Here is a 20,772-nt window from a genome sequence, read left to right as displayed (position 1 = left end):
GGGCTATCATGATCCAGCACCCTGTGACACCCCAGGGTGCTGTGATCCCCAGTTGAGAATCACTGCTCCATGCTCATAGGAAAGGCTTTTTCTTTTGGCTCCTGGCTAAGCCTTGTTCATTGGCCACTGGGCTGCATTTGGTCTTTCTCAAGAAAGAGCCAAAGGTTCCGGTCTCAGTAGAAGACCAAGCCCTAGCTTTGTTAAGACACAACTTACCAGGCCTGGGATGCCTGATCCAGACTTGCACTGCACACAGGCCAACGCACCAAATATACTGCTCAAGTGTCACACAGTGAAAGATCTGGACACGCAGCCATACATGTTTCTGCCTTGAGAGTGGGAACTCACCTGGATGTGCTTGTCAGCAAACAGATCCTCCACCAACGTCCGGTCCACCCTGGTCATCCCAGCATGGTGAATTGCAAAGCCATAGGGCAGCAGGTCCTTCAGCTCTAGGTTCTGGAGCAGAAAGAGTTGGGGAGTCCTCAGGATAGATCAGGAATGGGGGAAGGCTCATAATGAGCAGCATGGGTGGGGGGTGAAAGAGAATGCAAGCCTAACCCACAGGATCAGCACAAAACACAACCCTGGAAGGCAGCTGACCCAGTGCTCTTCCCACCCTCACCTTGCACTGCTCAGCTTCTGTCCTCAGGACCTCAGTGGAGGCTGAGCCCTCTCGCAAGAAGAGGCCCAGAGTGTCCTTCTCCAGACACATGTCCCTGATAGCCCGGGCAGTCTTCCCTGTCTCCTTCCTGGAGTGAACGAACACCAGAACCTGTTGGACAACACACCGTACTGTTAGTAACGAATGGCTGTGGGTGTACAGGGATGTCTGCTCTCACGCATCTGCTGTGCTCAAATCAGCAGGGTGATGGGAAAGGGGAAGCCTTCAAGACGGAGCCCCAGAACTAGTCTAAGAGAAGATGCATCATGCCTGGCCTGAGAACAGACAAAGGGGCCATTGCAGAAGCAGGCTAAAGGCACGAGAGATGCCTAGTTCTGGACACAGCTCCAGCCAGCTCTGCCTCCCAGGCACGTCTGGGAGAAGGCACATCAGCCAAGGCAGAATGTAAGTGCCCAGACTGCGATGAGCAGTGGTTAGTGACACTATAGATACACACAACACATCTCCATCACGGTGAGAAGGCACAAGCTACCCAGGCAGCAGAGTGAGGCTGCCTAGAGAGACCCCAGTGAATGGGCCATCACCTCAACTGCATGCCCCAGTCTTAAAGCCCAGCAGACCTACCTGGTTCTTCCCTGCATGCTCCATGATCTTCTCATAGACGATCTCATTCATGATCTGGAAACGTTTGATAGCTTTCTTCTCTGTGATCCCCACATAGGTCTGCTCCAGGGGCACTGGGCGGAAGCTGCAACAAAGACTCATGGAATCAAGCCGCCTATGGCACCACCACCCTATAGAGGCCTGTAGCCAGACAACCGCCCTGCAAGTCCTCTGACCAATATCAACCTATCCCACATGGGGTTCAGTTTGGTGACAGCTATTTTAACCTACTACCAAGAAGCTTCTGCAGACAGTTTAGGGTGGAGGATGAAGAGCTTGCCCAGTTTGGATGCACGTGGAAACCACCACCCTGCTGGCCACTGCATACCAAACCCTTTCTAGACCAAAATTTCACTGAGGCCTGCACTGCTTCCCACACACAGACCACCACCTCGGTACCTGTTATCAAAGTAGAACAAGCCTTTGGCAGGGTCCACTCGGAGGAATGTGGCCACGTCCTCATAGTTCGGGAGGGTAGCGCTCAGGCCCACAAGCCTCACATCCTCCTGCGTCATCTCGATGTTGCGGATGGCTCTCGCCACCAGCGACTCCAGGACAGGGCCTCGGTCATCGTGCAGCAGGTGAATCTCATCCTGGAGGTGCGAAAGCAGAGGTAGAGCTACTTTGGGAGGATGCAGCTGGGTGGGTGCACAGATGGAAGACCACACTTGTCCCACCACTTGGGGCTGTCTTCTAGCAATTATGGACACTTCAGAAACACTAAGATCTCCACAGGGCCTCTATGGCAGCACTGTAAGATGTACCATCTCTACAATGGCCTGGCCCACACCAGCATTACTCACCAGAATGACAAGGCGCACCAGCTGGGTATAGGTGCGCTCACCACCTTTGCGGGTGATGATGTCCCACTTCTCTGGGGTGCAGACAATGATCTGGGTGGCACTGATCTCCTCCTTGCACAGCTGGTGATCCCCAGTCAGTTCTGCCACATTGATGCCATAAGTGGCCAGGCGCTAGGAAGAAGTCCTGAGGGCTTAGATCAGGCGATAGGCATATGGCTTGGGGAAGACTTGGGGAGAAGAGACTCTGGGCTGCCCCTCTGGGAGGCTGGGCTGGACCACCCCATGCTCCCAAAAACACTGAATGCATTTTCTAGACCATGACAGCAAAAGAAGCCAGTGGCACCACGCTACAAAGCCTTCAGTGGAGGCATTGCCACAAGTGGGCAAGACTAGGACATCATGGAATTTAAAGTACTAGTAGGTACAACACCCTCTCCTCCAGCTCCAACACAAGCTCCCAAATCCCTAGCCCAGGGGTGGGCAAAATGTGGCCTGGGGGCCAGATGCAGCCTGACAGGCCATTCTATCTGGCCCGCAGGGCCCCTAAAAAATTTAGAAAATTAATATTAAATCTGCCCTGGGCTGCCTGTCACACGGCCCTCAATGGCTTGTCAAAACTCAGTAAGTGGCCCTCTGCCCAAAATACTTGCTCGCCCCTGCCCTAGCTGCAATCCCCACACTGCCTAAGTAGGGATAAGGCCAAGGGCTTTCCTTTACCTTCCCGAAGCTGCCCACCATTTCTTGCACCAGAGACCGCATGGGGGCGATATAGATGATTTTGAAGTCATCCACATTGATGGTGCCGTCCATGTTAATGTGCTTCCCAATCTCACGAAGCATGCACATCAGTGCCACGTTGGTCTTCCCTGCACCCTGCAATGGACAGGGAGTCAGCGCCCACAAGCCTAACCCTTCGCCACAAGAGCTAGATATAGAACTGGAGAGAAGTGGGACTGGAAGGGAGCTCCAGAGGTCCCATCTAGTCCAACCCCCCTGCCAGATCAGCCCTGTCCAAACCACTCGACACATTCATCGTCCAAGCTGTTAGCAAAGCTCTTGTCAACCCTGATACAGTTGTAGCACCTGAACCCTGATAAGGCTTAGCACCTGAACCTGCCACAGGGGGACCACGGCAGCCAACGTCCTGCTGGTATAAAGTTGTTCAACTCCGCTCAAGAGATTCCAGGAAGAAGTTGTGTCTCCTACTCCAGAGGAAGGCAAAACCTCCCCACTCTGTACCAATCTGCTCTAGAGAGCATTGTTCTTTATCTGCTAGCTGTGTTCCTTTTGGAGAGTTCAAACAAACTTTGCTTCTGCATTCATTCCATTGGAGAACTAACTCAGATGCCAAAAGCAACCCCCAGACCTATATAATTTTCTCCAAGGGTCAACACGCTTCTGTAAGGAGAGGCCAGGGCTCTGGGAACAGAGCTGGGCTAGACTCCAGAGCCTGGGGCACACCAAAGGAAGGTGGCTGGGGCATCTGCTGCTAAACACACAGAGGAGCAGGTCCTGCATTCTCACCGTGGGAGCACACAGCAGCAGGTTCTCGTCCGTCTCGAGCGCAGCACGGTAGAGCTTGCTCTGGATCCGGTTCAAGGTCTTGAAGCCCTCAAAGCCTGCCTGAGCATACTTGGGTAACTTGTCCACAGAAACCAGTTGCTGGAAAAAGGAAACACTGTGAGCAGCAGAAGTCAGTTCCCCTGCACCACCAGAGGCAAGAGATCTCAGGCACATGCAGCTTAGAAGAGGTTTCTTATAAGTCAAAACTCTGAAGTATCCCAATGCTTCTTTATAAATGCATGGTGCAACCACAGCTTGAAGACTGTGCCCTGTTCTGGTCCACCACACCTCCAAAACAATCTAGAAGAACTAGAGAAGGTGCAGAGAAGGGCAACAAGGATGATAAGTGCTATGGAGGAGTTTTCACATAAGGAGAGACTAAAGAAGCCAGGCCTGTTCGGTTTGGAAGAGAAATGATTGATGGAGAACATAAAAAAGATTTACAAAATACTGAAAGGTGAAGTGAAAATCCACAGGGGTTTATTACTGACTCTGAATCAGAACTTCCTAGACCTTGAGAGGAACAGTGGGGGAAAAGCCCTGGTGAGACTCAGTTCACCCTCCTGACCTCCGCTGCTGTGAGACCCAGGAGATTGGGCGAGATGCATTTCTGGTCTGACCCAGGACACAGCAGTTCTGATGTTCTTAGGCCAGGCACTGGACAGAGAACAAGCTTTATGGAGCCACCAAGAAGACTGTAGAGGCTGCCCCTCAGACCACTCTGAGCCTTGTGCTGAGAGTGAAGAACACCACTGGTAGAGCAGGTGCCTTATGAGGTGGGCAGCAAGGGGTGCCTTATGAAGTGGGCAGCAACCTAACCCTCCTGCCACCAACACAGTGGGACAGGGCTGGGTCACCTACCTCCTCAGAGCCGAAGGGCTTAGGTTTTAGGGCAGGGACGTGCACCTCCTCGTAGCCTTTGCGCTGGCGACGGAAGGAGCCGTCAGGCAGCTGGCACCGCTTGTTGGCCATAAAATGGCTGCCTTGGGCAAACACCAGGTCCTCCAAGTCCAGCACCTGCCGTGGGGCCAGCACCTGGGGACAGCAAGGTTAGAGTCAAGGAATGGGTGGGAGACACTTCTGACTGTCCTCTGTACACAGAGCATTGACATGGGAACCTCCCCATCCCAAGTGAGACTAAGGTTCCCTGACTACCCTTATCTGCAGCCAGCAAGATCATGGCATCTACATGACCTCCACCATTTGAAGACATCTCACTATACTCACGTGGTTCCTCATCTAGCTGCTACCTTCTGCATCTCACCACCACGTGGTGCGACAACACCTACCTCTCCACCCTGATCCAGGTCCATGGTTTCCAGATCTGTGTCCATCCGGGACTGGCGGACACGTTCCCTGCGAGAGCGCTCCTCCTGGGAGAAAGAAGGCAGATGGTGGTTACCCCCTTTGCAGACTGATGCCCATCAAGCTTGAACAGCACCCCCCTCCACTACAGAGCGGTGCTATGAGGGCAGATGCAACTACATCTCTCCAGAGAACGGAGGGGTCTACTCTGGGGTGACACCACTGTGGCTGACCCCTTTCACAGCACTAGGAATACAAATGCATCATCTCACAGCTGCCTGCTGGAAACTCAAGGAATCCGCACACCTTAATAGTGGTCTGGGTATCTCAGTGCATCAGTCTAGAGGCTGTTGTACCAAAGCTCCTCCGAGGAGTGCATCTGCTATGCTTTCAAAAGGAGGCTGGCATCAGAGGACCCCACCACAGAGATTAGGAAGGTGGAATGGCATTGCCTTTTACCTATCACTGACAGGCCAACCATACAGAGTAAGAGTCTGTGTAACTATAAAGACTAGTGTCCACTCCTATGATGTGTTGCACTGTAACCCAGCTTGGTACAAAGCTGCTAGCTCCTTAAAGTTGAGCAAAGCAGCTGCAAGTTTTGTCCAAGTGGAAAATTCATCAAGGCCAGTGGGAAGATGTTCAGAAAGAAAACAAGTGTAATTATAAGAAATATTTGCTGAGCTGGGGGCATCAATGCATTCAGGGTGTTAGAAAAATACCCAACCTTGACAACTCAATTATGCAAATAACCTATAACAGCCAAAAACAGTAGCACAAATCATGGTAAACATAATGAGCGTGCAAGTAACAAAAGGCATAAAAAACGTCCCTGCTATAAGTTACATATATTACACAATTCACTGGTGAACCATGCAATAAATTTACACTGGCCACACGTGCAAAATAGCTAACATGCAATTAACTGGTTAATTGCATAATAAATTTAGACAAGCCACATGTCCAAAGTCATTATCACACCATAAAAATGGCCATGTAGCTATAAAAGGAACCAACAACCTACAAAGTTAGTGCTTGCAAATGTGTAGCTAATTTGAATTTGTAGCAGGGTCTCTAGACTATGCCCCTGACCATCTCAATGAGATCTTGGACTGTCTGATCAACAGGATGTGGACTAAGACTCGTATGCAAGGTAACTAGTGTAGTTTTATGTAGAGGAGTGTGTGCTGTCTGCTGAATAAACCTGCATGACTGGAGTGAAAACTCCTCTCAACAGCTCATTGGCTCCTGGATCCAAGGTTTTAAAGCAACCTCTGGGGCTATGCTTTGTCTGGAGGGGGAGCCTACTTTAAAACATGCTCAAGAAAGATGCATGTTCAGCCTGCAACATTAGACTGAATCTCTACAGTCACCTAAGCCACAGAGTGGCAATCTGCAGCCCACAGGCTGGAAGTAACTGGCTTTCGCCTGCTGTGGCATAGGGATAGGGGTTGACCCAAACCATGTCATCCTGGCCATCTCTCTCGATACATAATAGAAGCCCCTCTGGCTCTACCTCTCTCTTTCCAAAGGCGCCTCCATCCTTACCCGAATGAGATCCTCCTTCTCTGTTTCGTGCAGCTGGTACAGGAACTTGGAGAGCTCGGGATCCGATTCCATCTTCCCCATGATCCTCTCCTTCTCGGCCTCACTTTGGGCACTAGCCAGCAGTGTGCAGTACAAGACTAGGGAGAGAACAGAGCTCAGGGGAGGAAGAAGCAACTATGCGTAAGGGACACATGACAGCCAATGACAGTTGGGGTGGAGCAGGGAGCAAAGAGCACTGATGGTAGGCCAACAGGGGAGTGGAAGCTAGCAGATGTAGGGCTGGAAGCCCACTCACAGGACAGATTTGCCATGATGCCATCATGCTTTACATAGGAAAGACATCCTCCCCTCCCCCAAACACCACCACCATGGGCCCAACACTTACTCATCATCCTGTGCTGCCTCAGCACTTTGATGAAGTCAAAGGTATTGAAACCCAGGAGCAGGACAAGCTGGTTCTCGCACTCACGGTCATCGCTGGCTGTCTGGGAAGAGAAGGCATGGAAAGGTCAGTTACGTATCTGCTGCCCACAAAGTGACCCCTTAAAGGAAGTGGCAGGGGGTAGAGCTCTCATATCCCAGCAGGCAGGGCTCCAGGGCAGGGCTGGATTCAGCTGGTGGTCTTGATCTAGCACCTGGGGCAGGCCCAGTAGAGACCCATCTAGCCATGTGAAGCGGGGTGGGGAGAAGCCTTGGCTCTGCGGACTAGAGACTGACAAAAAAAAAAAACAACACTAGCGACCTGACTTTTGACAGTTCCTAGCGAGCGGTTCTACAGTAATTGTCCCCAGAGAGAACATTTCTACCAAGGAATTAAGCCTGGCATGGTAGCATGTATGAGGCAAGCTCTTTGCCTACATTAACACATTAACACACATGATACACCCAGCAGCTTGGGTAGCTCGGAGCCCAAACCTGCTTGCCCCTAGGAGGTTGGCTACATACTTTCAAGATCTCCAGAACCTCATCCGCCTTCTTCTGGGACACAATGGCGTCGTCATAGAAGCGGCTCAGTTGCCGCTGGAGCCAGAAGGCATCAATGTCACGAGGATGCAGGTCCTTCTTCTTGGAGCTCATTAGCTCCCCAGAAGCCACAAGCTGAAGCAAAGAAGGGAGAGTCACCTGATGGATTCCCTCCCAAGAAAAAAAAGCTTTCCAGTGAGACAGAGCAGCTGTTATCACTTGTGCAGGCAAACCACACTCTTTACATTTTCCTCTTCCCCATCATTTCTCAGGCTTCTGGGTTTTGCTGGCTTATGTGCGGGAGAGGGAGGGAATTCTGCACCTGCCTCCCCGGGGGCTCTACCACATGTTCAATTTAAAGCAGGATACGAACCAGCTACAAAGTTACTACATATTTCCAAGTATTAGCTTTGTAGCTGGTGGGGTTTTAGCTGGACAGCCATTTTTGTGGCATGATAATTACTTTTCATGTGTGGCAGGTTTAATTTATTGCACAACTGACCGATCAACTGCATAATATATGCAACATGTGGCAGAAGCTTTGCTGCTACATGTCGGGGGTCTTTTTTAACCTTTCCTCAGTGGTACTGGGTGTTGGCTGCAGCCAAGGCTGGGGATGGTGACTGGGCTGTGCCAATGCTCCTGCTGAGATTGAAATCTGGAGGGTCCTAGCTAGAGGACTTTCCCTCTGCTCAGGGTCAGACCAGTGCTACACTAGGGGTCAGGAAGGAATTTTACCTCTTGCTCAGACTGGGATAGATTGGGGGGGGAGGGGAGAAGAGAGGGGCTACATTCCTCTGTAGCTGGGGCACGGCCTCAGCCTGAGATCTCTTGAATTTATATTAAAAACCTTTCACAGCAGCAGGACATTGGCTGCTGTGGTTCCTCTACTTTACCTGTGGCAGGATTGGGTGTGATGTCAGGTGTTGTTATCAGGGTTGAGGGTAATTTTATGAAGAGTTTAGCTGATGGACTTTTCTAGGATGGTTTGGCTAGGGCTTGGATAGGATGGTTTGGATAGCGCTGATCCTGCCTCAGGCAGGGGGTTGAAACAGATGTGACCTCTGGAGGTCCCTTCCAAACCGATTTCTCTACGCCTCTATGATATACCCTGGGTTTCATGTATGAAGCTAAACCCTGGGAGCTGAATGTATGTTGCTTGGGTCCCCACCAAGGAACAGCATCCCAGCATTTGCTCTTGGTCTCAAGCCCAACATGAGAGATCCAGGCTTCAAACCGACACCCCTATCCAAAGAGCTTCCCACTCCCCCAAGGAACTCACATTGGCCGAGAGGGTGCAACGGACAACAGCTTCATCCCCCTCCATGTCATCGTCTGATGCTTCATCCCTCACTTCACCGTAGACATCCTCGTCGCCCTCCTGTTGGAACAAGCAGTTCCGGTGAGACCAACGCCCCCTGGAAACACTTGCTAATTCCTTCCATGGGCAGGAGGGATGGACATGTCATTTGTGTAGACAGCTAGAGAGGACACCACTGAAGGCAACGGACCAGGAGGCAAGGCTCTGTTCTATTCCCAACTCTATGACAGGATTTCCTAAAAGACTTAAGTCACATCCCTGAAGACCTCAGCTTCCCCATTCACATGGTACAATAGGCTGCAGATGGTGACCGGGCTGTGCCAATGCTCCTGCTGGGACTCAAACCTGGACGTTCCTGGCAAGATGGTCTTACTCCTCTGCTCAGGGTCAGACAGGCTGTATCTGGGGTCAGGAGGGAATTTTACTCCATGGTCAGATTGGTATGGACTGAGTAGGGCTTTGCCTTCCTCTAGGGCACAGTCTCTACCTGGGATATCTTGAGCATACATTAATATCCTTTTACAGCAGCAGGACATTTGCTGCTGTGGTCCCCCTGCATAACCTGTAGCAGGTTTGATGTCTTGTGTTGTGTCAGGGTCAACGGTAGTTTCGTGAAGAGTTTAGATGATGGATTTGCCTGGGATGGTTTGGACAGGGATGATCCTGCCTCAGGCAGGGGGCTGGACTAGATTTGACCTCTGGAGGTCCCTTAAACCCAACTTCTCTACAATTCTAGGAGCCATTAATCTTTTACACAGAGCTCTGCAGGGAAGGGCACTGGCTCTGTTCTTCTGACAGAGACTGAAACCAAGGGTCACACAGGATAGGCTACAGTCAGGCCAACACTGGAGCTGCTCTTGCCTGACTTTTGTATGATAGCAGGAGAGACATTTGCTGGCTAAATGCATTAAGGTTCTTCATCTCCATACTGACCAGAAGGGCAGAGGGTTGCTGTCAGTTGGAACCTTCAGCAGTAGCTAGTACTGGATATATCCCAACGTTAGTAGAAAAATAATGCACTGAGCTCATTAGGCCTTCCCATATAAGCTACAGCCTGAAGCATGATGGTAAAGGAACAGTCTAACAAAGCTAGTTCTCTCACATCAGTTATGTTACAGGACACAAAACGTAGCAGAGTTCAGTGTCAGGAAACCTCATCTGTCTTGTGACACTCAAGTCCATTCAGAACTCACTACCATGTACATGATTCAATGTTTCCCCTCAGGGCCTGGAAAAAGTCCCATGTTTACTTGTAACCACACACCTCCAAATAAAATACATACCCTTTGGTATGGTAAGGTGGAATGAAAAACAAAAAAAGGTGTCCCTCACCTCTGAATCTGTTTCCCTGTTTAAGACATGCCACTCCCCCATAGTATACAACTAATTGGGGGAACAGGTCAGTGTTGTAAGCAAATAAATACGGTAATTTCTGCCAATGATGCCAAGTTTCAAGTAGTGCTCTATACAGAGACATTTTCTATGTTAGTTCTTTTCAGAGCTCAAATGACTTAGTTGAGTGGGCTTAGAAAAACAGGTCTATTTTTCCTGAAGGGACTCATCCCACTTAATTTTTCTTCTGGCACTCAGACTCTGGCAAAGGGCAAAGTTCTGAAGCGTAGCTCCTTGCCAGAGTCCATCTGTAGCATAAAGCAGTCCAGTGCACTCTAAAACAGGCACTGAATGAAACAGGTGTGAACAGAGAGACCAAGGGAATGCTGAGTTGGGAGCTGGAAGGCAGGCATAAGGCAAGCATCTGGCTCTCTGAGCTGCACTATGGAATTCATATTGCTACGCCTCCCTTGGCAGAATTGTAGGCAGTCTCTCAGGGCCAAGAAGCAATGTTTAAAGCAACATCCAGCCTCGCCTCCCCTCACTAACACAGCTGAGTCAGAGCCAAAGCCCAGGCTGCTCCAGTGGCGAAACCAAAGAGAATAAGCCCACTCCACAGCCAGCAGCACAAAGGGACGGTGAGAAGAGGCAACTGCTGACTTACCTCTTCGTCAGACTCGAACTGCACATTCACACCGTAGGTCTCATCGATGTTATCATCTGCAAAGGATGAGGCAACTCAAGGTCAAGCCAGAGAGAGAGTGGGGTGCAGCCCTTAGTCTCCACATGCAGTGAGTTAATAACCATGCTGCAGAGAAGAAAATTTCCCAGCCCAGAGCTCAGTTTCTAGCTCCCCGTAATTGAACACCCTAACCCAATGTAGGATCATCTCTTGTACCACAGGCCAAGAGGGGCTCTCCCAGCCTGTATTACAACGACCACGTGCAAGGGAGGCACGCCACAGCCTGTACCCATGTTCTGGATCTCCTTGTCGCCACCGTAGTCTGTGATCTTCTTGCCCAGGTTCACCAGCACATGGTACCGGGTGTCATCTGTCTGACCCAGCAGAAGGTCAATCTCCTTCCGCCGCTCCTTGTCCCGCAGCTTCTCATTCTTTAGCACAGCCAGGACCTCGTCAGCAGCTCCGCAGAGAATGTCCCGGGGCTGCAAGAGGAATGGGGACTAACCTAGTAACTCCAGCATATTGGCTTCTACTGACCTAAGGGAGCATTGCCCTGCTGTGATAAGCATTTCTAGTGATCATGAAATGATGGCATTTCTGGATGAATGCTAAAAGCGTGCTTTCTATGACAACAGGCTCCATAAAGGACACCACACCGGGAAGGTCAGCTGCCTAAAACACAGCAACCCTCCAGGCTGGGGCAAAGGGTGAGTTGCAGAGCCCTAGAGAAATGGGACTGGAAGGAATCTCCAGAGGCCACATCTAGTTCAACCCCTTGCCTGAGGCAGGGTCAGCCCTGTCCAAACCACCCCAGAAAAATCCAGCATCTAAGCTCTACATAAGACTACCATCAACCCTGATGCAGCACACACTTAACACCTGAACCTGCCATAGGTAAAGCAGGGGAACCACAGCAGCCAATGTCCTGCTGGACATTTTTCTGGACATCCAATTTAACTTTATTGGCTGCATCTTCAAACCATCAGTCCACCTCCTAATCTCTACAGCAAGAGAAAAAAAGGTGCTTTCCTCCTTCTTTATGGCAGCCCTTCAAGTCTTTGAAGCTATCATGTCTTCTCTTAGGCACCTTTTTCCCAAGCCCAGCTCCTTCGGCCTCTCCTTGTAGCAGCTGCCTTCCAAGGTCTTGATCGTCTGTCACCTGCCTCTGGCACCTCTCTAACATCTACATGTCCTTTTAAAATGTTGAGCCCAGAACTGCATACAGTGCTGCAGATGAGGCCTAACCAGTGCTGAGTACAGCACAATCATCTCCTGTGTCTTGCACCTGATGCTTCTGTTTGACCCCTCTGCTGTACACCAGCATTTCAGCAAGTCCAAGGGACTTACAGAATTTTATGAAGACCAGTGGGTCTCAACCTTGTCAGACTTCAGGCCCTGTCTGGGAAAGAAACCAGACGGTGCTCTAACTGGCTGGGCTGGGGTTTTACCTGGTCCCCGAGGGCTGCCTGAATGAAGCTCAACAGCACTTCGTAGGTCTCCCGAGTCTCCTTGGTTTTGGGCTTGTAGATGATCCCCACCATCTCATCAATGCCCTCTGACAGCAAGGTGTAGCCCTTCATCTTGTTGATGTCGTGCCTGTCCTCGTCACGCTTCCTCCTCCTGACCAGTGGGAAAGAGAGAGAGGGTTATACAACCAAATTGAGAGACAAGCTATTTCGGCTCCCGGTTGAAAGGCTGGCAGAGGAGGAGAGCAAAGCTGAAGCCCTCCAGCAGCAGGGGACTGGCCCTCACTTGCAAATACCCGTTAAAAAAAAAATCACTGGGGGGTACTTCTCACCAGCTTTCACTCTCACCTTCCTAGTGGGAGCAACATTTTAAGTAGGAATCGCTCACCCTTCAGAGCATGTGGCATCACTGTTCAACATCTTCATCAGTGACTTGGACAAGGGGGTAAAAAGCATCCTGTTCAAATTCGCAAATGACACTAAGATGTGGGGGGAAGTGGGTAGGCTAGAAGGGAGGAATAGGCTGCAAGCGGACCTAGAAAGGTTACAGGGGTGGGCGGATGAGAACAGGATGGGTTTCAACACTGACAAGTGCAAGGTACTGCACCTGGGGAGGAAGAACCAGCAGCATACCTACAGGCTGGGGAACTCCCTTCTCATCAGTGCAGAGGCAGAGAAGGATCTTGCAGTCATTACTGATGCCAAAATGAACATGGGCCGACAGTGTGGGGACGCGGTTAGGAAGGTCAACTGCACCTTGTCGTGCATCCATAGATACATCTCAAGCAGGTCCAAGGAGGTGATCCTCCCCCTCTATGTGACACTAGTCAGACCGTAGTTGGAGTACTGCATCCAGTTCTGGGTGCTGCACTTCAGGAGGGATGTAGACAACATGGAGAGGGTCCAAAGAAGGGCCACTCGCATGATTAGGGGGCAGCAGGGCAGGCCCTACGAGGAGAGGCTACGGGACCTGAACCTGTTCAGCCTACACAAGAGAAGGCTGAGGGGCCACCTAGTGGCCGTTTACAAACTAGTCAGAGGGGACCAGCTGGCACTGGGGGAGTCCCTGTTCCCCCGAGCACTCCCAGGAGTGACAAGATATAATGGTCACAAGCTAGCAGAGGGTAGATTTAGACTAGATATCAGGAGGCGCTACTTCACTGTCAGGGCACCTAGGGTCTGGAACCAACTTCCAAGAAAAGTGGTGCTGGCTCCTACCTTGAGGGTCTTTAAGAGGCTAGATGAACATCTTGCTGGGGTCATTTGACCCCAGTACTCTTTCCTGCCACGGCAGGGGGTCGGATTTGATGATCTGCTCAGGTCCCTTCCGACCCTACCAACTATGAAACTATGAAACATTGTTCGGGTGACAGCAAGGCTGGCCCTGAATTATACTGCTAAGAGTGTTGCTTGAATATTTTTTACTGGGAACCAAAACATTTAGATTGAACTGCAACCCAAAGTGATGCAAAGTCTGGCACTAAATGTAGGGTACCAGAAACAGCTCTGAATGTCAATGACCTGACCTGAATTGCCCTTCCTAATAAGGCTCTCCTGCCAGGTGGTTTCAGTCTGGGATTTCAGTCTGGGTCTACATATATGTTTTAGGACACTTCCTAAAGAAAGGGTCATTTCTTGCAGGTTATGAGAACTGCTAAGGCATGCGGTTTTACAACCTAATGGAACTTTCAGGAGGAATTTGGTGCTTTTTGCTAATCAGGAGGCTATATTACATCAAAGACATGACAGAGAGGTACACACATAAAGATGATGCAGAACAGGTGAGACACGAGGCAGGCAGAGTGCATGTGAGAGCGAGGCAGGCCGGCAGGCCAAGCGTGCGCGGCAGGCCGAGTGCGAGAGAGAGAGAGACAAGCAGAGAGGCAGGCAGGCAGAGGGAGAGGCAGGCAGAGAGACGCACGCCTACGCCCTGTCCCATTTGCCACTGCACTGCCTGCCCTCCCCTCCCCGTGCCACAGAGCATGCCTGTGCCCTCTGGCCACCCCTGCCTGACTTTGTTCAGAAAAGAAGAAACTTTCATCAGTGACAGAGCAGCCGGGAGCTGGGGTTCTCCACAGAATCAGTGCTTGTACCTCTCCGAAAGAGATTGCATACACTAGATCACTCAATGGGAGTTCAATCAGCTACCTTTTCCTGTGGCCAAAATCAGCCTATTTATTATTCACTAGATCATTTGTCCTGCAAGACAGTTGAATAAAAATGGGAGAGAAACCAGCTGTACTACTGTTATGCCTGCCCCAACGTGAATCTAGGAGCGGGCTGTCTCTTTTCAACAGGTAGATGGCCATTTCTAACTGTGATACTTCCTTGGCGGGTGTGGCTGAGCTACTTTTATTGCATAACCTCCCCCCCTCACAAATTGCATACTGTATGTTAACGTGCAGCGGTGGTCTCAGGGCAATGAGCAGGAACACAGGCATCAGGCAGGGCTTCCAGACATATCTGAAGCATGGCAGCATTGCCCGCCTGCCACATGCTGGCCATGCCAACACAGCAGCTCTCAAAGGCACAGAGAGCAGCCCAGCCTCCAGATACAGAAGCTGCCATGTGGTGATCCAACCTCCCAGCTCACTGGTGGTCAATACCGGTGGCATCAGATATACATTGGTTTTGCTCCAAATTTGTGTCAGGCTGGATTTGTGGGGAAACTGAAGCTCTGTCAAGTGCCAAATTCCAGAGAAGAAGCAGAGCTTAAACCCACTCACTTGGCCCGCCGCTCCTCCTGCATTTGGGGCTTGGTCCTCTGTGCTTTGTCACCCATGCGTGTCCCCTCCAGCTTCCCCACCAAGGAGAGCACTTCCCCTGTGGGCTCATCTCGCCGGGTCCTGTCGATCAAGGAGCGGTCCGCTTGAAGTACGAGGTTGGAGTTCTGGAAGGATCAGAGCACAGGGGGATAGGGTCAGGAGGAGTTACCACCATCTCCACTTTCCAGGATAAGAGTACCATGCTTTCAGCATTGCCACAAGCCCCTCATAGCTAAATCCCCATGGAACAGCCAGAACGCACCAAGGAGCGCTGCTTTCCCAAGCTGCTTTGCATCCTAAGAGCTCCCTGATCATCTTCCTTTTCCAGCCTAATTACCTGGAGTTAATTAGGTCTCACCTAGACTAGCACATCTCTGCTAGCTGGAGACAGCATTCACTACTGACCAGCCACCAGAATACACGTGTGTGCATGCACACACAAGTGGGAAGACACTGGAGCACAGACCAGCCCTTACTAGGGTAGATAAAAATCAATTATTTAAAATAAATAAATAAATAAATAAATAAATAAAGAAGAATTTTTTTAAAAATTTAAATCTGATTAAAAAAAAAATCCTCAATAAAATACTAAATTTCTCTCTCATTTAAAAATAAGTTACAATTAAATCTCACCACAAACTTGCTAAACCTACACTTAGTCTCAGTATGTTGCAGTTGCTAGAAAAAAAAAGTTTAGCTTAGCTAATCCTCATGGCTTGTTTAATTAGTTAACTAGGTTTAGAATCTATCACCCAAGTTTACAGTACAGAAAGCTGCAGTAAGAGAAATCTAGAGTTGCCAGTTGCTCGTGAGTGTCATTTTCTTATTTTATATTACATAATACATGCACCTTATTTTGGAGCATCATGGCCCCAGACCTTAAGTGATGCCATAAGTCTATTCCCTATTTTACTTTAGCGTAACTCAGCTTTCCCAAGGGAACCTCATCCTATACTTGTTTTCTCAAAAAAAACCAGACATGCCAGTGAGTTCAATGGGGCTTACTCCAAAACTAAGTGGACTCAAAGTGCAGTCAGTCTTAGCTTTTTTGGTAATTTGGAATTGGATCTGCATCCTTGCTGAAAAAAAATGTAAATGATTAACTGAATAATAGAGTGAGAAGAACTGAGAAGAATAACTATTCAAAACTCATTTTTGTTTCAGGATCCCATTTAAGCATAAGAGACTTTGTCTATCTGCAACAACTTCAGAGTCATCTGTTGGTACTTTTAGCAGCAGTGCTGCAACTAAACATATTTCAGACAACGAAGTACCAGTAGCAAGCAAAAGATTTCAGTCATCCAGTAAAACCACCAACGTGGATAGATTTGTAGTAAGGACCAGCAGATACCAACAAGACACCATAGATGAAAAGATTGCTCAGTTCATTTATGCCACAAATTCTGCTTTTTGCATTACTAACAATAAATACTTCATTGACATGGTCGAGTCCTTACGACCAGGCTACACTCCACCTGGTAGAGCAGACATTGGTGGAAGGTTGCTAGATACAACGTATGAGAAAGAACTTGAACAGTGTGCAAGAAATTCTGAAGGGGAAATTTGCCAGTTTAAGCCTTGATGGGTGGTGCAATGTACACAATGATCCAGTAATATGTGCCTGTGAGACAACAGAAGATGGGTTTGTGAAGAGGTCGGTACCGCCTCTTCGGAAGAGGAAGATGATCCTGGCCAGGGTTTACCAGAGGTGGCAGTGACAAGGCTGAGGAAGGAACTCCCGAGGTGCCCGAAACTGAATTTACCAGATCCCCAGGTGCGTTGCATTGGCTCCTCCTGCTGCCCTGGGGCTACTTCAGGCAGGGAGTTCTCCCTGGGGAAGGAAGGTGGGGAAGCGAGAGAGCCCCAGCAGGACAGAGGCTCTGGTTGAGAGTTTATTCCCTGGGAATGGGGCTTGAGACCAAGACGGTCTGTGAGGTCAGAGGAGCTCTGTGAGTGCTGCTGTCTGCCAGTCACAGCAAAGGTTAAAAACCCTAAGCTTGCAGACTCCAGAGGGAAACCTGAATAAACAGGAGAGGTTTTTTTTCTTCTTTTGAGTTCCACTGACAATGTGGATTAGGAGGCTGTGTAGCCCCAGGGGAGCACTGTCTCACCTTAATGAGGGCAATTAATGGAGCCCAGGAGTGAAGCCTAGCCGGCCGAAGAGGAATTGTGGCTATACCTGTGGGGTATCAGCACTAGAAGCACTGAGTTCATTTTCTTCTGCTCACTAACAAGGGGAGGATTTCCCTAAAGCAGTTATTTTCTTTTTTTTTTCCTGCCGAGTGAAGGAAGCCCTACAGCCTTGGAGAGGAGAGGAACAAAAGACAAGGAGAGACAGGCTTGATCTGATTTATTAGACCGGGCAAAAATATCTGGGTCCAAAGTCTGGACAATTTAAAGATTCTTTCTTTTTGCCAGAGATAACTATCCAGAAGAAAAATGATAATTGGCCTTGAGTCAGAGAAAACGGCCAGGCTGACCACATGCACATATTCTGGATTATACCCGATACCATGGTAAGAACTGGTAGGTGTACGGCTGGGGTGAAAGGGGAGGTTGGAGCCCCACTTGGAGGGCACCTTGCACTATAATCAAACTCGTGAAAACAACATCACCTCCCAAAAGAACATTCCATCAAGTCATGGCAGGCGAGAATTAGGTGGAGACTAGAGTCTGACTAGCTAGTCAAGGCATTCCTGACAACCACAGACAGGTGAATGTCATCAGGATGTCAAAGGCCACGTCCTTATGTGGTGATCCCTCAACAGGCTGCATATGTTTCAGAAACAATAGATACATTGGGAAATGCCCACACAGCAGAACATTTAAAAGAAGTGGCAGTGAAAGCTGTAATAAACTGTGAACAAAAATTCAACTGTCACATGCACAGTTGTCAGTGATAATGCTGCAAAGTTGGCAAAAATGAGAAGATACTTAGAAGAAGAAACGGAAGGATGCTCCTTAATAACATACGGCTACAGTGTCCATTTAATGCATCTTTTAGCCAAAGACTTAAGTACTTCTTCAGAAATAAAAGAAAATGTTGTTGAAGTCATAAAGTACTTCTGTACCAAGCATTTGGCTTCAGCTTCACTGAAGAGAGCAGGAGGATCCAAACTCACTCTCTCTCAAGATGTTCAATGGAATTCTGTGGTTCATTGTGTTGAACAATGTATTAAGAACTGATCTGTTTACATTGGATTAAGGAGGAATGTAGAGGATATGCTCAATATACTGAAGCCTACATCCATAGCCTTAAACAAACTTCAGAGAGGTTGTTGCTGCATTGCTGATGCTGTTGAAATTTGGAAGGCACTTCAAGAGACATTAAAAAAAGAAATACCTAACCAGAAAGTTAAACTGAAGGCAGTAAAGAAGCAAATGGATCAAGCACCAACTCCACCTCATGTTCTTGCCAACATTCTCAACCCCAGATATAAAGGTAGATGCCTAACTTTTGAAGATGCTGCTGCCTTGGCATGGGCATCTCAAAATCACTCCTCAGTTATGCCAGTCATAATAAATTTCAGGGCTGGGGGGGAACCATTTAAATAGTACATGGTTTACTGATGATGTTTTGAACAAAGTCACTCCCCTGAATTGGTGGAAATCATTAGCCAGGCACCTTGAGATAGAGTTCCTTCAGTTGCTAAGCCAACTTTTCACAGCAGTAGTTTCCTCCGCAGGCATAGAGAGGATATTTTCATTGTTTGGTATTATTCACTCAAAGAAGCTAAGAAGTCAACTGGGAGTTGAAAAAGCAGGAACACTTGTATTTCGGTTTCAGTCTATGAATAAAAATGGCAGTGGGAGTGGGGAAGATGAGACCTAGCTGTAGAAGTTTTAAGGACAGCATACATTTAGTGTTGTGATGACTTGTCTGTTAGAGTTAATAAAATGTGAAAATTAAGAGAGAGAGTTTAAGGACAGATGTTGTAAAATGCTGTACTGATTTGTAAATTGACATGTTTTAGTGATCAAATTTGTCCCATTGTTTAAGAAATATGTGAAGAAGTATCACTGGGAAACTTGATAGAGTTTTCTCTTGGTGATTTAAATTGCTTTGATTTAAATCAATCCACCCTGGCTCTTACCTTCCTGGAGGACCCCTTCTAATACCTGAAGGGCATTAATGGAAAAGCTTTGCTTGGAGTTACAGTTGCAGCGTAGGAGTTTAGCCTCAGAGAAGCTGTTCCCTCCCTATTTGACTTCAGCACAAGTAGCTTGAGAGCAAGAGACCTCTGCACTATCTAATGTGCAGCAGGTGCCACAGCTACTCAAACACACTTGCACCAGAAAGTGAGGGAGCTGCAACACAGTGCATTAGTTCAGTGAGCAGTGAATCTCTCCCGCACTCCAAATTTCCCTCCACAGTCACCCCTGTATCTGTCATCTGCTCCAAAGGTGGATTGTTTGCAGACTGCCCAGGGGAGCTGTGGACTCTCCATCACTGGAGGAGTTTCAGGAGAGGGAGGACAGTCACTGGTTGGGGATGATCTAGGTGTAGCGATGCCTGTGCTTAGGGGAGGTGCGGGCTCCCCATTGCTGGAGGAGTTGAAGGAGAATTCATATAGCCACAGGGCGAGGATGATCTTGGCATAGTGATGCCTGTGCTCTCCTACGAGGATTTCCTAGGCTGTGCTGGATGCCCCTCACTTTCTGCTACAGAAATCAGGGGGGCTTTAAGATTCCCTCAGAGAAGTTGGCTGCAGCCCAGGCTGGGGATGGTGACTGGGCTATGCCAACGCTGCTGGGACTCAAACCCAGGTCTTGACCCTTCACTCAGAGTCAGACTGATGGCGCTGCAGTGAGGTTAGGAAGGAATTCCCCCCCTCCCCTGTCAGACTGGTAAGGACTGGTTGGGGAGGGGCGCAGGGGCTGCCTTCCTCTGGAGCAGGTGGGGCACTGGGGGGAATATTAACAATGTTAAGGGTTACAGCAGCAGGACCTTGGCTGCTCTGGTTCCTGTTTCCTCTGTGGCAGGGTGAGGTGTTAGGTCTGGGTTGTTTCAGGGCCGGTGTTGGCCTTAGGTTGAGTTTAGAAGACGAATCTGTCTGGGGTGGTTTGAACAGGCGGTGCCTGCCGCAGGCGGGGCTGGACCACACCTTCTGGACGGACTGAGGTTCCCGTCAGCCCCGCTGCTCTGCGACTCGGGTGAGAGGAGGACGGCAGGGGCAGTTTTCCCCAAGCTGCATGATGTCGGCACCGTGCGACGGAGGCCTCAGAGCAACGGGTGGAAACACACAGCCCGCCCCGCCCCGTGCCCCAGCCCCTGGACGAGCCCCGATCCCGGCAGCACGAGGCCTGGCGCGACCGGCCCCGATCCTGGCAACGGCCTCCAGCACCCCACGGGACTCACCGCTTTGTACTCGTACTGCAGGCTCCGTGCGGTCACGTCCGCCATGGCAGCTCCTCAGGCGCCGCCGCCTCACAAGCCCGCGGCCTAGCAATACGCACCACCGCGCCACCAAGCACTTCCGGGGAAGGACTTCCGGTGTGTTTCCGCGTGTCCCGGAAGCACTCCCTCCCTCCTCTGCAGGGCTGAGACCTGGATGTAGCCTCGGGCGGTGGGCAGCGGAAGGACCCCGGTGTAGTTTGTTTGCTTTCAGCGTAGGCAAAGGGGACCCGGCTCTCAGGGGTGTTGTGTAGCGGCAGGCACTACGCAGGGCACCCCTCGGGGGGTGGAGCGAAGACCGCGGTCTTTCCTGCCTGTAAGGCGCTCTTAGGCGACCGCGC

General features: G+C 49.7%; 1 protein-coding gene across 1 annotated transcript in view; it reads right to left on the bottom strand.

Moving 5' to 3' along the window:
- Nucleotides 1-20,531, bottom strand: part of SNRNP200 (small nuclear ribonucleoprotein U5 subunit 200) — a 43,472-nt gene extending 22,941 nt beyond the window's left edge. Inside the window, exons 1-18 of the mRNA XM_006258557.4 lie at nucleotides 20,396-20,531; nucleotides 14,998-15,161; nucleotides 12,254-12,425; nucleotides 11,095-11,287; nucleotides 10,788-10,843; nucleotides 8,753-8,851; nucleotides 7,453-7,605; nucleotides 6,893-6,992; nucleotides 6,508-6,644; nucleotides 4,944-5,027; nucleotides 4,516-4,689; nucleotides 3,616-3,753; nucleotides 2,809-2,964; nucleotides 2,092-2,262; nucleotides 1,688-1,881; nucleotides 1,250-1,373; nucleotides 626-775; nucleotides 349-459 (exon numbers count right to left, since the gene is read on the bottom strand). Coding sequence (XP_006258619.2) covers nucleotides 349-459; nucleotides 626-775; nucleotides 1,250-1,373; nucleotides 1,688-1,881; nucleotides 2,092-2,262; nucleotides 2,809-2,964; nucleotides 3,616-3,753; nucleotides 4,516-4,689; nucleotides 4,944-5,027; nucleotides 6,508-6,644; nucleotides 6,893-6,992; nucleotides 7,453-7,605; nucleotides 8,753-8,851; nucleotides 10,788-10,843; nucleotides 11,095-11,287; nucleotides 12,254-12,425; nucleotides 14,998-15,161; nucleotides 20,396-20,440 — 2,421 coding nt within the window. The 5' untranslated portion in view covers nucleotides 20,441-20,531. The remainder of the gene's footprint in view (nucleotides 1-348; nucleotides 460-625; nucleotides 776-1,249; nucleotides 1,374-1,687; nucleotides 1,882-2,091; nucleotides 2,263-2,808; nucleotides 2,965-3,615; nucleotides 3,754-4,515; nucleotides 4,690-4,943; nucleotides 5,028-6,507; nucleotides 6,645-6,892; nucleotides 6,993-7,452; nucleotides 7,606-8,752; nucleotides 8,852-10,787; nucleotides 10,844-11,094; nucleotides 11,288-12,253; nucleotides 12,426-14,997; nucleotides 15,162-20,395) is intronic.
- Nucleotides 20,532-20,772: the final 241 nt, after the last annotated feature.

The sequence above is a fragment of the Alligator mississippiensis genome, chromosome 7 (genome assembly GCF_030867095.1).
Source record: "Alligator mississippiensis isolate rAllMis1 chromosome 7, rAllMis1, whole genome shotgun sequence".
In the NCBI taxonomy this organism is placed as follows: domain Eukaryota; kingdom Metazoa; phylum Chordata; order Crocodylia; family Alligatoridae; genus Alligator; species Alligator mississippiensis.
Note: the sequence above shows the minus strand (reverse complement) of the source record. Positions and strands in the feature narration are given on the sequence as shown.